General features: G+C 52.2%; 1 protein-coding gene across 6 annotated transcripts in view; it reads right to left on the bottom strand.

Annotated features, from left to right (window-relative positions):
* The window catches only part of ACTN4 (actinin alpha 4), a 141,595-nt gene that overhangs the window by 13,631 nt on the left and 112,651 nt on the right, over nucleotides 1-15,313 (bottom strand). For all 6 annotated transcript variants that reach the window (XM_060257498.1, XM_060257500.1, XM_060257502.1 and 3 more), the window contains exons 11-16: nucleotides 14,203-14,350; nucleotides 9,013-9,163; nucleotides 5,118-5,226; nucleotides 4,866-5,006; nucleotides 625-807; nucleotides 359-493 (exon numbers count right to left, since the gene is read on the bottom strand). In XM_060257498.1, the coding sequence (XP_060113481.1) occupies nucleotides 359-493; nucleotides 625-807; nucleotides 4,866-5,006; nucleotides 5,118-5,226; nucleotides 9,013-9,163; nucleotides 14,203-14,350 (867 nt within the window). The remainder of the gene's footprint in view (nucleotides 1-358; nucleotides 494-624; nucleotides 808-4,865; nucleotides 5,007-5,117; nucleotides 5,227-9,012; nucleotides 9,164-14,202; nucleotides 14,351-15,313) is intronic.

The following is a 15,313-nucleotide window of genomic DNA, read 5'->3' as shown; positions in this document are numbered from 1 at the left end:
CTCCCGAGCCACAGTTTGGTCACCCCTGCCCTAAAGGGTTGCCATAAGCTGGCTGCAACCTGACAGTGTTTTCTACCATGAGTTCGTACAACGGCCTTGTAAAGTAGGCCATTCCTTAACACTGGTTGGCACTGAGGGAAGGGGGTATGCTAGGGCTGGAGGGGAAAACCGCCTTGTCTCAAAAACCACCCAACGTATGTGGGGGCTCAGCTGGGACTGGACCCGAGGCGCTCCTCGCCCTCCTTCTGCCACCACGTGACGCGACGCCTGTTTCCTTCTCTTCCTGGCCAGGGGCCCCACCGCTTCTCCAAGCCCCGCCCCTCCACTTCTCCCAACCCCGCCCCTCCATCCCTCTCACCTCCATCTTGGTCTGGATCCAGGGCCCGACGATGTTTGCCTGGCTGGCGAACTGCCGGCGGAGGTGCTCGTTGGACTGCTGCTTGCTCTGCTCGTCTTGGAGGGCGTGGTCCCTCTTTGGCACTAATTGCTGGACCTGATCCATCAACACAGCCAGTTACCCAACCTACCCTGCCTCGGGCAAGGTCCTCTTCCCTCCACCCAGCCTGCCCAATGGATTTGCGACCGGGACCTCGGCCAGCCGGCCTCCCCTTCCCTTCCACACACCCGTTCCCACTTGGAGTTGATGATCTGCGGGGTGACCGAAGTGTAAGGGTTGTTCCCGGACAGCTTGATGCTGTTGTAGTCCGCGATCCGCTGCGCCTCGCTCTGGATCCCCAGGATGGCCTCGCGCTCTTTGTCTGCGTCGGGCAGAGTGGATTTGAACTGGTCGTGGGCGGCGATCAGACCCTGCGTGAGAAAGATCGGTCTGGTTAGAAATGCAGCACGGAACTGGGCTAGACAGGCCCCCGAGTGGGCTTCCTTCTGAGCCACAGAGGACTGCCTGCCTGCCTGACAAGCAAAACGGAACAGGTGCTCTTTTGAGACTGCTGGCACAGCCTTTACTTAAATCAGGGGTGGCCAAACTTGCTTAACATAAGAGCCACAGAGAATAAATGAGAGATGTTTAAGAGCCACAAGACAGGAAGGAAGGAGGGAAACTAGATGGGGGAGGTGAGGGGGAGAGAGAAGTGGAAAGAAAGCAACTTTAACTTTAAATGCATTTTCCAAGCTGCTGGCTAGGTTGGCTTGAAGAAGTGCTTTAAAGACAGAAATGCCTTCTCCAAGCCAGCTGACAGGGTGGTGTGAGAGCCACACAATATGCGTGAAAGAGCCACATGTGACTCCCGAGTCTCAGTTTGGCCACCCCTGACTTAAACACTTCCCTGCTAACCACAGAGACGTCTGCTTAATAACCACGGTTACGACTAAGAACATAAGAACATAAGAACATAAGAGAAGCCATGTTGGATCAGGCCAACGGCCCATCAAGTCCAACACTCTGTGTCACACAGTGGCAAAAAATGTTATATACACACATACACTGTGGCTAATAGCCACTGATGGACCTGTGCTCCATACACTGTGGCTAATAGCCACTGATGGACCTGTGCTCCATATTTTTATCTAAACCCCTCTTGAAGGTGGCTATACTTGTGGCCGCCACCACCTCCTGTGGCAGTGAATTCCACATGTTAATCACCCTTTGGGTGAAGAAGTACTTCCTTTTATCCGTCTTAACCTGTCTGCTCAGCAATTTCATCGAATGCCCACGAGTTCTTGTATTGTGAGAAAGGGAGAAAAGTACTTCTTTCTCTACTTTCTCCATTCCATGCATTATCTTGTAAACCTCTATCATGTCACCCCGCAGTTGACGTTTCTCCAAGCTAAAGAGTCCCAAGCGTTTCAACCTTTCTTCATAGGGAAAGTGCTCCAGCCCTTTAATCATTCTAGTTGCCCTTCTCTGCACCTTCTCTAAAGCTATAATATCCTTTTTGAGGTGCGGCGACCAGAACTGCACACAGTACTCCAAATGAGACCGCACCATCGATTTATACAGGGGCATTATGATACTGGCTGATTTGTTTTCAATTCCCTTCCTAATAATTCCCAGCATGGCATTGGCCTTTTTTATTGCAAACGCACACTGTCTTGACACTTTCAGTGAGTTATCTATCATGACCCCAAGATCTCTCTCTTGATCAGTCTCTGCCAGTTCACACCCCATCAACTTGTATTTGTAGCTGGGATTCTTAGCCCCAATGTGCATTACTTTGCACTTGGCCACATTGAACCGCATCTGCCACGTTGACGCCCACTCACCCAGCCTCAACAGATCCCTTTGGAGTTCCTCACAATCCTCTCTGGTTCTCACCACCCTGAACAATTTAGTGTCATCCGCAAACTTGGCCACTTCACTGCTCACTCCGAACTCTAAATCATTTATGAACAAGTTAAAAAGCATGGGACCCAGTACCGAGCCCTGCGGCACCCCACTGCTTACCGTCCTCCACTGCGAAGACTGCCCATTTATACTCACTCTCTGCTTCCTATCACTCAGCCAGTTTTTGATCCACAAGAGGACCTGTCCTTTTACTCCATGATTCTCAAGCTTTCTAAGGAGCCTTTGATGAGGAACTTTATCAAAAGCTTTCTGGAAGTCAAGGTAAACAACATCTATCGGGTCTCCTTTGTCCACTAAGAAGATGATATTGGATTTATATCCCGCCCTCCACTCTGAAGAGTCTCAGAGCAGCTCATAATCTCCTTTACCTTCCTCCCCCACAGCAGACACCCTGTGAGGTGAGTGGGGCTGGAGAGGGCTCTCACAGCAGCTGCCCTTTCAAGGACAACTCTGCGAGAGCTATGGCTGACCCAAGGCCATGCTAGCAGGTGCAAGTGGAGGAGTGGGGGATCAAACCCGGTTCTCCCAGATAAGAGTCTGCCCTTTCAAGGGCAACCTCTGCCAGAGCTATGGCTACCAAGGCCATTCCAGCACCTGCAAGTGGAGGAGTGGGGAATCAAACCCAGTTCTCCCAGATAAGAGTCTGCCCTTTCAAGGGCAACCTCTGCCAGAGCTATGGCTACCAAGGCCATGCTAGCAGGTGCAAGTGGAGGAGTGGGGAATCAAGCCCGGTTCTCCCAGATAAGAGTCCGCACACTTAACCACTACACCAAACTGGCTCTCCACACCAAATTGACTAACGGAAGGATCGTTAGCCTCTTAATTGAAAACCTCAATCAAAACAAACGCACAGACCACACCAATTAAGTCCCAGAGGAGCGACTGTGTTAAGTCTGATGCTGCAAAAAATATCAACCAGCAGTTTTGTGGCTCTTTCAAGATAAGCAAACTTTTATTCAAGCGGAAGTTGCTGGGGATTCTCTCTCTCACACACAAGGTAAACCTGGTCTGGATTTACAATGCGCATCTGTTGAATCGAGCTCCAATCCACAAAAGCTTGCATTAGAATTTTTTAAAATTGTTCAAGATGCTGCAAGACTTCCAATCCTTTTTAGCCAATACAGAGCATCTTTGAAGACCCCCACGCCAGCTTGACTCCTGAAAATTTTGCTTATTCCTTTTCGCTCCAAAACTGGCAGCTTTCATCAGTGATTTCTTCCCTCCCTTGTCAAAAGTTTTGGAGAGAAATGTCTGGGGCTGGGCCAGGTCAGAGACTGGAGATGCTAAAGCAAGGTCAGTACAGATGCTCTTAAAAGCCACAAGAGCCCATGAAGATGCTTCGTAGTGAATCACAGGCCACGGGTCCAGCAACTGCTGTGGCTCCCTGCACTTCCTGGTTCACGGAACCTTTCAGAGGGAGAGTGAATACAATGTGAAACTTGCTGCCAGAGGAGGTGGTGATGGCCGCAGGCCTAGATAGCTTTAGAAGTTCAGACGAATTTGCAGAGTAGAGGTATATCAAGGGCTCCTAGCCGTGATGACTAAAGGGATCCTTCACGTTCAGAAGCAGTCAGCCTCTGAATCCCAGAGCCGGGAGGCAACATCACGGGAAGGCTTTGGCCTCTCTGGACCTCCAGAGGAACTGGCAGGCCACTGTGTGAGACAAGATGCTGGATTCAATAGACCACTGGTCTGATCCAGCAGGGCTCTTCTTACTTTCTTAGGAAGGTCTCAGCCTCTGTGCCCTGTTGTTGGCCCTCCAGAGGAACTGGACCACAGGATGCTGGATTCAATAGACCACTGGTCTGATCCAGCAGGGTTCTACTGATGGTCTTATGTTAGCCTCAGTCTCTCGGCCCTGTTGTTGGCCCTCCAGAGGAACTAGATGGCTGCTCTGTGAGACAGAATGCTGGGTCAGATGGACGGGCTGTTCGTCTGATCCAGCAAGACTGTTCTTATCATTTTCTCAGGGGAAGGCCTCAGCCTCTCTGCCCTGTCGCTGGCCCTTCAGAGGAACTGGTTGGATACTGTGTGAGACAGGAGGCTGGATTAGATGGACCACTAGTCTGATCCAGTAGGGTTCTTCTGTTGCTTTCATGAAACGCTGGTGACCGAAACCTGGGGCCTTCTGCATGCCAAGCAACTAGTTACCGGACAGCAAGAGCCCTAAATGTTCATTAGACTGCAAAATGTTGAGTAAGACCCTTGCAGCCATGAACTTATGAAGCTGCCTTATACTGAATCAGACCTTCGGTCCATCAAAGTCAGTATTGTCTCTTCAGACTGGCAGCAGCTCTCCAGGGTCTCAAGCTGAGGTTTTTCACGCCTATTTGCCTGGACCCTTCTTAGTTGGAGATGCCGGGGATTGAACCTGGAACCTTCTGCTTACCATCTTTCTCAATGTGCTCTCCTCTGACCAGGAGGGTTCTGGGTAGAGAATCGCCCTTCCCAACACTCCCTTTAACTGACGATACTGAACTTGGGATTCTCCACATGCAACGGGTATGGATCTGGTCCCCTCTTCCTTCCCGGAGTCACAGAGCCCCTTCTTCCTTCCCCCTACCTCAATCTCCTCAATGGTGTGGACGATGAACATGTCTTGCAGGTCCTCCATGGCGCTCTCCATCCAGTTGTTGAAGGGCGCTGCCCTCTTGGCGTATTCCAGGTGGAGCTGGTCTATGGTCTCCAGCTGTTTCTCTGTTTTCTGCACGGAAGACACAATAAGGTGGGTGGGATCAGGGCCCCCTCACCACAGGCCTCGCTACCCACCCACCCACCAAGGCAAGAAATGGGTGCGTTCAGAAGCGTGGCTCACCTCCAACATCTCCCTCCGGGTGTGGGTCAAGGACCCCAGGGAATCCCACTGGTCGCAGATCTTCTGGCACCGGGCGTTCACGCTAGGGGAGTCGTAGTAATCCAGCTCGCTGTGGGACAGAGGAGAAAAGTTACTCAGAAGCAGAATGGAGTTGAGATCTCAGTAGCCTTGCCTTTCTGTGGTCTCCTTCATGGCTGCATCGCCGGAATGGCGGAATTGCAGTAGCTAATTCCCTGCTTGGGGACAGATAAACACAATCTGAATTTGGGGGGGTTTCACTGCTGGGATTATGCAGTGAGTGTGGGCAGGGCAGGGGCTTGTGTGAGGCACATTTTATTCCCTCTGCTCTCTCAAGATGTCATCCCTTCTCTAAGCATCCGGGCGTGCTGGAAATGCAACTGAAAAGCTGGCCTCCTAGGTCAGCCACACGAACGGGCCAGGTTCTATTCTCCCTGATGGAGCTAGGGCTACAGTAAGGCATCAGAGAGAAGGAAGTCCTTCTTCACCCAAAGGGAATTCACTGCCACAGGAGGTGGCAGTGGCTACAAGCATAGCCAGCTTCAAGAGGGGACTGGATAAGCGTGTGGTGCAGAGGCCCATCAGTGCCTATTAGCCACAGCTTATTGTTGGAACTCTCTGTCTGGGGCAGTGATGCTCTGTATTCTTGGTGCTTGGGAGGGGTACAGTGGGAGGGCTTCTAGCCGCACTGGTGGACCTCCTGATGGCACCTGGGTTTTTTTGGCCACTGTGTGACACGGAGTGTTGGACTGGATGGACCATTGGCCTGATCCAACATGACCTCTCTTACATTCTTATGTCTGGGGTAGTGATGCTCTGCATTCTTGGTGCTTGGGGGGGCACAGTGGGAGGGCTTCTAGTGTCCTGGCCCCACTGGTGCACCTCCTGATGGCACCTGTGGGTTTTGGCCACTGTGTGACACAGAGTGTTGGGCTGGATGGGCCATTGGCCTGATCCAAGATGGCTTCTCTTATGTTCTTATGTGACACAGAGTGTTGGGCTGGATGGGCCACTGGCCTGATCCAACATGGCTTCTCTTATGTTCTTATCCCAGCCCCGTGTGCATGCACATCTGTAAAAAAAAAAAAAAACCTAGAGAAATCTCAGTGGTCTCAGCAGCAGGTGTTCCAACACAAGCTGGCGCTTCCGTCTTTTGCCATCTTGCTTCCCCACCAGCCAAAAGGTAACATGGGACAGGTCAAAAGCACTATCCAGTGCTTTTGCAATCACTTGGGAGTCTCCCATCTGCTGGGCTGCTACCCACAAAGCAGCTACCCGTGACTGCAGCCCAGCTGAAATAAAACACCAAGTGAGCACGAGGCCCTACAGGAAAGCGGTTTTGCTCCAGTGGTGCTTAGAGTTAGATCGTTAGTTCGGAAACCGATCCGTGCCACCAGCACGGCAGTGGCAGCTCTCCGCCACCAGAGGGCACTGCTGTCTTCTTAACACAAGACCGGTGGCCCAAGAAGCTAGAGGGACAGGGGTGTCCCTTCCACCTGAATCTCACGGGAGGGGGTTCTGTTTGGGGAGGGGGGCAGCCCTCATAGCCCCATCAGCAAGCCCTGAATGCAAAGTTTTAAAGCCAGACTGCACGCTGCTGCATGTGCAGGATCTAGTGGCAGGGAGAGCCAGGATACATGCCAACCAAAATAGCTTGGGAGGAGACAGAACAGCAAAACTACAGCTGAAAGGGAGAGGGACCCATCTCCTCTCCCCCCACCCCGCAGCCAGAAACTGTGGCTGAACTGCCCAGATCCAAGAAGCAGCAAGATGTCGGGGGTGGGGCAACATGGCTCCCACTGGCTGTCAAACTTTGCCTTGCTATTGTGGAAGAACAAAACAGGAGCTGACTGCACCGTTAAGACCAACTGAGTTTTATTCAGAACGTAAGCTTTCGTGCGCTCTCTAAGCACGCTTCATCAGGCGAGGAATCCGGCACAGTAAGCAGAGCCACACACAGCTGGTAGGCGATGGCTCAGAATGTAAAATGGTACAGATTTAAGTTCCAATGACAGAACAGTAAAATCATCTGGTAGGCAGTGGTTTAGAATGTAAAAGTTGGTCTTAAAGGCGCAATGGACTCCTATTTTGTTCTACTACTTCAGACCAACACGGCTGGCTACTTGGATCTTGCTATTGTGGAGTTATCGCAGGCCCCGGTGGTGGCGCGCCATCTCCATGAAGTCATCCTCCCGACCGCATGCACACCCCTTTCCCAGCGCAGCCTCTGCCTTCCCCAGTCAGGGGAATAACGGTCTCCATTCATGGCGGGGCTCTGCCCTGGTCTCTGTGTGTGTACTAATTGTGTGCGAGTTTATCCGAGCGAGGGGAGGCCAAAAAAAAGAAAAAGTGGTTCGCGGCAAACTCTTACAATAACCGTATTCTAAGCCAGGCGAACTGGGAAGAAGGGAGAGAACAATAGGGGCACTGTGCGTTTCGGGGGGGGGTGTTGGGGAAGGGAGGGGGGGCTCCTCTGAGAAACATCTCCTAAAGAGAGGTGATCCCCGGCGGAGCCTGCATGAGAGCCAAAGATCTGCTGGAAAGAGACCGTGACAGAAAAGCTATTTTCGGCCTGCCCAAAATACTGCACGGCCTCGGGTTGCGTCAGAGATCCGCTTCGAGGTAAGCCCAAATCTCTCTCTCTCTCTCTCTCACACACACACACGTGTGTGTGGGCTGAGATGGGAAGCCCACCAGGCAGGCTTCCTTAAAGGATGCAGCGATCACAACCTTGTAACCTCAGTGGCCCCATGGAAGGGCCAGGACGGGGAAAGCGCTGTTGGGTTTGGGAACTCCAGGTGGGGAGGGAAGAAAAAGGGCTGTAGGAGCGTGGTGGGCTCTTCCTGCTCACGAGGAGTCCTTTCCAGGGTTACGGATGGCTGATGTCCCGAGACCCAGCTGCTTCCCAATGTAATATTTTGGGGGAAAGGGGGGGGGGAGAATTGGTGCAAACAGGAAGTGCAAAGTTTCACGATTTACATCTAGAGCAGGAGTGGCCACACTGTGGCTCAGAAGTCACATGTGGCTCTTTCACACATATCGTGCGGCTCTCAACGCCCCCACCGCCACGTTATCTGACTTGGAGAAGACATTTCTTTCTTTAAATCACTTCTCCAAGCCAGCTGGCAGCTTGGGGAATGCACTTAAAGTTAAAGCTGCATTCTTTCTACCTCTCCTTCCCTCCCTCCCTTCTCTCAAACATCTGACATTCATGTCTTGTGGCTCTCAAACATCGGATGTTTATTCTACCTGGCTCTTACGTTAGGCAGGTTTGGCCACCCCTGACCTAGAGCAATACTTTGGATTGGGCTGGCTGACACCCTCAGATTAACAGCCTTTTCTGGACTGCACCTCTGTAGTGTGGGGAGGGAAATACCCCCCGCCCCACCCCCCAGCCAGCTTTTCAATACTGACTTAGAAGATCAGTGGCTGGAGAAAGCCAGTATCTGAGGTTTGGAGTATCTCTACCCCAGCGCTTAGCAACAAACACATGAAGCTGCCTTATCCACAGTCACGCTATTGGTCCATTGCGGTGAGTATTGCCCACACAGACTGGCAGCTGCCCTCCAGAGGTTTTTCACAACACCTTCTGCCTGGTCCTTTTTAAAACTGGAGATGCCGGGGATTGAACCTGGGGACCTTCTGCATGTTGAGCAGGTGCTTTACCACTGACCCAGTCTTTGCAGCGACTGACGTGTACGCGTGGAGGGACAGGGCTGCCCGGCAGAGCTCCCGGCACCCACAAACTACAATTCCCAGGATTCTTCGCTGCACCGACTATTATGAGCACAAACAACCGCCACAAATGCTCCTCCTCCCCCCCTCCCGCCCCGAGAGGAAGCTGTTTCCCAGAACAAGCCCGGCGGGCGACCCCTACTTGAGTTCCTGAGCGATGGCCGCTATCTGCTCCACACGGTCTTGGTGGGCCGCCAGGTCGCTCTCGAAGGCCTCGTGCTTCCGGATCAGGGCCTTGATGTCTGACAGGGTGGCCGTCTCGTAGTCCTTCTGCCTCAGCATGGCCTCTTTTCCTGCGGAGGAGGGGGGGGGGAAGAGGGAGGGAGTTTGTAACAGGGCCGCGAGGAGCAGGGGGGGCTGGCAGGCTAGGAAGGCCTTGGGTCATGCTACTCCTAGCCCCCTGCTCGCCCAGCAGCCAGGGCTAAACTTTGGGGTTATGGAACCAATACGGAGTGGCTCAAATACTTGTGCAAATCCAGCAGCAGAAGCAGCCAGAGGGAGCGCCCTCACTGGCATGTTTTACACACACACCCGGCATCATGCTGCCCTCTTGTGCCACTGTTTGCTTCTAGTTTCTCCATGCCAGAGGGCGCCATGGTGGGATGCTCTGATACGGATGGTACCTTTCTGTCTCTCCCCCCCCCCCCCTTCACAGCCATTCACAGGAGTTTTTCTGGAGATCTCTCTTAGCCTGAACCAACTGTGGCTTGTAACTTCCCTCTGCCTCCCCACACCTCAGAAACTTTTGAGCACTACTCCTGGAAAGCACGCTCATCTGTCCAAAAGAGTGCCATTTGGAACACACACCCCAGCCCTCCATTCTTAAACCCTGGTGACTAAATGAAACCTCCACACTCAGAGGCAGTCAATCTGTGAATACCAGAGCCAGGAGGCAACATCAGGGGAAGGTCTCAGCCTCTCTGCCCTGTTGCTGGCTCTCCGGAGGAACTCACTGGTTTCTGTGTGAGACAGGAGGCTGCACCAGATAGACCCTCATTGGCCTGTCCAGAAGGGCTCTTGTTAGATTCTTATGAGGGCCTCAGCCTCTATGTCCCGTTGTCTGTCCTCCAGAGTAACTGGTTGGCCACCGTATGAGTTAGGGTGCTAGACCAAATGGACCACTGGTCTCATCCAGCAGAGCTGATGCTCTTACGAAGGCCTTGGCCTCTGTGCCCTGCTGTTCGCCCTCCAGAGGAACTGGCTGGCCACTGTGTGAGTCAGGATGCTGGACTAGACACACCAGCAGGGCCCTTTTCGCTTCCTTATGAAGGCCTCAGCCTCTCTGCCCTGTTGCTGGCCATCCAGAGGAACTGGTTGGCCACTGTGTGAGGCAGGATGCTGGACTAGAGGGACCACTGGGCTGATCCAGCAGGGCTCTTCTGATGTTCTTAGGAAGGGCTTGGCCTCTTTGCCCTGTTGTTGGCTCTCCAGAGGAACTGGTTGGCCACTGCGGGAGACAGGAGGCTGGACTAGAGGGACCACTGGGCTGATCCAGCAGGGCTCTTCTGATGTTCTTATGAAGGCCTCAGCCTCTCTGCCCTGTTGTTCGCCCTCCAGAGGGACTGGTTGGCCACTGTGTCAGACAGGATGCTGGACTAGATGGACCACTGGTCTCACTCAGCAAGGCTCTTCTCTTCTTAGCCAGCTGTGACAACTGCTGACAAAACCCAGTCTTTCCAAAAGGCAGATTATTTTCTTTAAAAAGCCCCAGAAGTGCCAGGGCACATTTCAGAGTGGCACAATGAGTGTTTCTGGAAATGGACCGCTCCAGTCACCCCCACCCCTCCTCTGAGTGGTTTCACCCTTTCGCTTCCCACGGTCCTCAGCTGACAGGGACCTCCCCCTAACAGCTGGTCAGCAGCCTTGTGCTCCGGAATCCTCTGTGCAGCTTCCACTGCTTCCCTTTCGAACAGAAGCCAGACGCAGAAAGACACTGCTGGCTCCCCCCGCCCCCCTGCACAGGAAACCAGAGAATCGCCTGCTGCCAATCTATTCCTCAAGGGGGAGCTCTCTGCTCCGGGGCAGGGCTCAGTTGGCTCTGCGTCCCACCCGACCCTCTAAGCCCCAGGGCTGAGCCAACCGCTGTGGCTAGCCACCTTGGCGCACGGCTGGAGTTTGTGTGCTAATTCAAAAGCTATTTGTGTTTGGGATCTGGAAAAAAAAGAAAGAAAGAAAACGGGCTGGCGTTTTGGAAAACCGCTCTTCTGTTCCCATCAGCTGTTCCCCGGGACACGATCGGCTTGGGAAATCCAGACCTTGGCTGTCGGCCAAGCGGCATGAGTGTGGTTTGGGCAGAGCGGCCTCGTGCTTTGGCTGAAGCGTCTCCTGGCAAAGTTAAACTCTCACACTACCTCCATCAATAGTGCCCTCGACCCTTCAGAGCGAAAAGACCCCCAACGCAGCATCAATTAACCCACTAATGATCAGGCACCGACATCTTTCCGGGGAGTAAAACAGACATGCGAATGGATTTTCCTGTTTGCGTTGCAGCCGACAGGCCAAAGGGAAACCCCTCCTTTGTTTGGAGAGCAAGGTCTGATCGCTGAGTCCTGGGCTTCCGTCCTGAAAACTCTAACTACGGAGTAAGCCCCACTGTACTTCTGGGAACAAAGCAGTAGACAAGTGCACCTTTAAGACACTAGAGGGACCATGCCCTCTCTTTAAACTAGCGAAGTCAGAATTGATTTATGGCACCTCGCACCTACGACAGCAGTCTGCTTTTTATCACCCTCCAGTGTTTTTTCAGCCCTGTTTTGTCCCAACACTAACGAACACAGATCCCTATTTGTGATTCTTTTAATCTGCTAAAAACATTCCCATGATTCCACACTGCCCACTTATATTAAGTATGGCTGCTTGCCATTCCCATTTTGTCTGATGAAGTCTGCTTAAGAGCATACGAAAGCTGACATTCTGAATAAAACTTAGTTGGTCTTAAAAGGTGCGCTTGTCTACTGCTTTGTTCTACCTGCTTCAGACCAACACGGCTGCCTACTGGGATCTATGTACTTCTGGGAGTACGTGTTTAAAGAGTATACTGCTGATAGGCTAGGCCAGGGATGTCAAACATGTAGCCCGGGGGCTGTTGTCTGAGAGCTTTTAAGTGGAGATACTGTTGGGGATTGAACCTGGCACCTTTCAGCATGCAAAGCAGCTGCCCTACCACCCTTCCAAGGTCTGCCCCCAAGTGTTGAACCCTTGCTCTATGCCGCTCTCAATCCATGCCCAGAAGAAGGGTTTCCAAACCAAAAGAATTATGTCCACAAAGTGAGCAAGGAAGCTGGCCTACGGAAGTATTGCTGGGACAGAAATTATCCTACTTGACATAGAGCATGAACAGTATAGGCAGAGAAAGGGAAAATAAAATCAAGCTGCTAGACCCCGTGAACTTCAGAAATCTTTCAGCAATCCAGAACTGGTTCCTGCAGACTGCCACAGGCAGCAAAGCCAATTCTGATCTGCGTAAGATGTGGGGCTCTCAACAGTCTCAGAGGTGTCAAACTAATTTGTTGCGAGGGCCAGTTCTGACCTAAACGCCACTTTGTCAATGTAATGCCAGATACCCTAAACTTTATAAAGGACACAGGCAAATCCAATTACATAACAAGCTGAAAACATTAACACTCTTGGCAGTATTTCCTGACAGTATCTCCCTCGTGCCTGCCTTCCCAAATCCATCGCCTACTACAGGGACAGTAGAGAGCAGGGGTGTCCAAACTGTGCCTCTTTCACACATATTGTACAGCTCTCGAAGCCCCACCACCACCCCGTTGGCCGGCTTAGAGAAGGCATTTCTCTTTTTAAATCACTTCTCCAAGACAAGCCAGCCAGCGGCTTGGAGAATGCTTTAAAGTTAAAGTTGCTTTCTTCCCACCTCTTTCTCCCCTCAGACATATGGCATTTGTGTTTTTGTGGCTCTCAGACATCTGACATTTATCCTATGTGGCTCTTACGTTAAGCAAGTTTGGCCACCCCTGGTATAGAGGGACATCATACAGCCTTTGCTATCTGGCAATTTAGGTAATGATGACCAGCTGCTCACGGGCCAGATAAGATCCTTGGATGGGGAAGTCCTGGCCTGCGTGGGCTGTTATGTTTGACACCAGTGGTCTAGAAGCTTGATTTCTTTCTTCTTTTCTTAAAGCCGCTTACAATTCTGACTGTGTAAGTTCTCAAGCCTTGGCTGCACAAGGCATCTGAACTCTGATTTAGGAAATGGGGTTTGGGGCTAGGAAGACCGGCTGCAGCGGAGGGCCGTTTTGGGCTATGAGAGGTTAACATCCCCTGTCAGCTGTTAATGGGAGAGGGCATGATGGCACAGCTTGTCTAACTTCCAAGGCGGAGCTCTTCAGGAGGGTGTTTCTAGCTCCAAATGAGTTTGCTCTGCTCCGTCCTCCCCCCACCCCGCACAAGAGTAGTTCAAAGAGAGGCTGTGCCTTCCATGGCAACCGCCTGCTTGCTTTGATGGATGACACCATGGGGAAGGCAAAGGGGATGGGGGGGGGGGAGAAGAACAGTGGCCTCAGAGAAAGGAATTTAAGAACGCTTATCTGACAGGAAGCTGCAAGGAGGAGGATTTTTAAAAAACCCAAACCTTTTTCCTGCTTGGAAAGAGCTAAAATAAGGCCTCCTCAACTCCTCCCTTCAGAAAACAAAACCACAACACAGGAATTCAACACAGCGAGGAGAAGGCCTTGGGGGAAGAGGGAGAGAGCTCTGTGGTCACACTACGATGTCTTGTTTAAACTGAGCTGCTACCTGTGCGAAACCTGCTGCAGAAAAAAACTTCTCCACTTGCACCTGCTAGCATGGCCTTGGGTCAGCCATAGCTCTGGCAGAGGTTGTCCTTGAAAGGGCAGACTCTTATCTGGGAGAACCAGGTTTGATTCCCCACTCCCACACTTGCAGCTGCTGTGAGAGCCCTCTCAGCCCCACCCACCTGAAAGGGTGTCTGTTGTGTGGGAGGAAGGGAAAGGAGATTGTAGGGCACTCTGAGACTCTTCAGAGTGGAGGGCGGGATATAAATCCAATATCTTCACCTACCTCACAGGATGTCTGTTGTGGGGGAGGAAGGGAAAGGAGATTGTGAGCTGCTCTGAGACTCTTTGGAGTGGAGGGCGGGATATAAATCCAATATCTTCACCTACCTCACAGGGTGTCTGTTGTGGGGGAGGAAGGGAAAGGAGATTGTGAGCCGCTCTGAGACTCTTCGGAGTGGAGGGCGGGATATAAATCCAATATCATCATCATCTTCTTCAAGCGACAGACCAGCGGTTTTCCAGGGATGGGGGCCCTTGCAGGACTCCCCGGGTGGAAAAGAGGGCTCACTCACCTTCGGTCCAGGACTCGTGGATGGACGCCTTCTGCCTGAACTTCTCCGCCAGGTGGTCCAGCCTCTCCAGCCGCCGGATCTCATTCAGCAGCCATTCTTCATAGCCTTTCTCTGCCTGCTCCAAGTGGGACCAGCCATTGTTGATGTCCTGGGGAAGAGACCGGAGGGGGGTGGGGCTGGTGAAACTTACTCGGAAGGGCTCTCAAACAAGTAGGCTAGTGTGCGGGACTCAGTGCCACTGGGAGTAGTGCTAGTTGCAGGCCTGAGTGGGTTTGAAATGAGACAGATTCACAGGCTGTCGATCCAGCTGAGGGTTTCAGTCACAAGAGCTTAATGGAACTCCCAGGTGTCCGGAGGAAGCACACCCCTGCCTGACCAACAGGGGGAGACAATGGGACTCTGTGGAGAGGCATTGCCTGATTCAACAGGACTTGCATTAAGACGCTTAGAAGTGCCGAGTGCACATTTAAAAGGTTGCATTTACAAAATTTAATTTTTTTTAATCTATACCCCGCCCTATCCTGCAAGTGGGCTCAGGGCAGCTCACAGCAGTAAAAACAAGGAAGGAAAGGTCCCTTGTGCAAGCACCGGTCGTTTCCGACTCTGGGGTGACGTTGCAAACATCAGAATTAAAACATCATAAAACAGTTTCAATAGTCAGAACAGCATATTCAGAACAGACGCTATTTCAGGTATAAGCGGCAAACATATAACACCACGTATGGCCAATGACTGTCAGCTCTATAAGCACCATGAGGAGAAGAAGAATTGCAGATTTATACCCCGCCCTTCTCTCTGAATCAGAGACTCAGAGTGGCTTACAATCTCTTTTATCTTCCTCCCCCACAACAGACACCCTGTGAGGTGGGTGGGGCTGAGAGAGCTCTCCCAGAAGCTGCCCTTTCAAGGACAACCTCTGCCAGAGCTATGGCTGACCTAAGGCCATTCCAGCAGCTGCAAGTGGAGGAGTGGGGGAATCAAACCCAGTTCTCCCAGATAAGAGTCTGCCCTTTCAAGGACAGCCTCTGCCAGAGCTATGGCTGACCCAAGGCCATTCCAGCAGCTGCAAGTGGAGGAGTGGGGAATCAAACCCGGTTCTCCCAGATGAGAG

This window comes from Heteronotia binoei, chromosome 17 (genome assembly GCF_032191835.1).
Source record: "Heteronotia binoei isolate CCM8104 ecotype False Entrance Well chromosome 17, APGP_CSIRO_Hbin_v1, whole genome shotgun sequence".
NCBI lineage: Eukaryota > Metazoa > Chordata > Lepidosauria > Squamata > Gekkonidae > Heteronotia > Heteronotia binoei.
The sequence above is the reverse complement of the archived record's forward strand: the minus strand, read 5'-3'. Positions and strand labels throughout refer to the sequence as shown.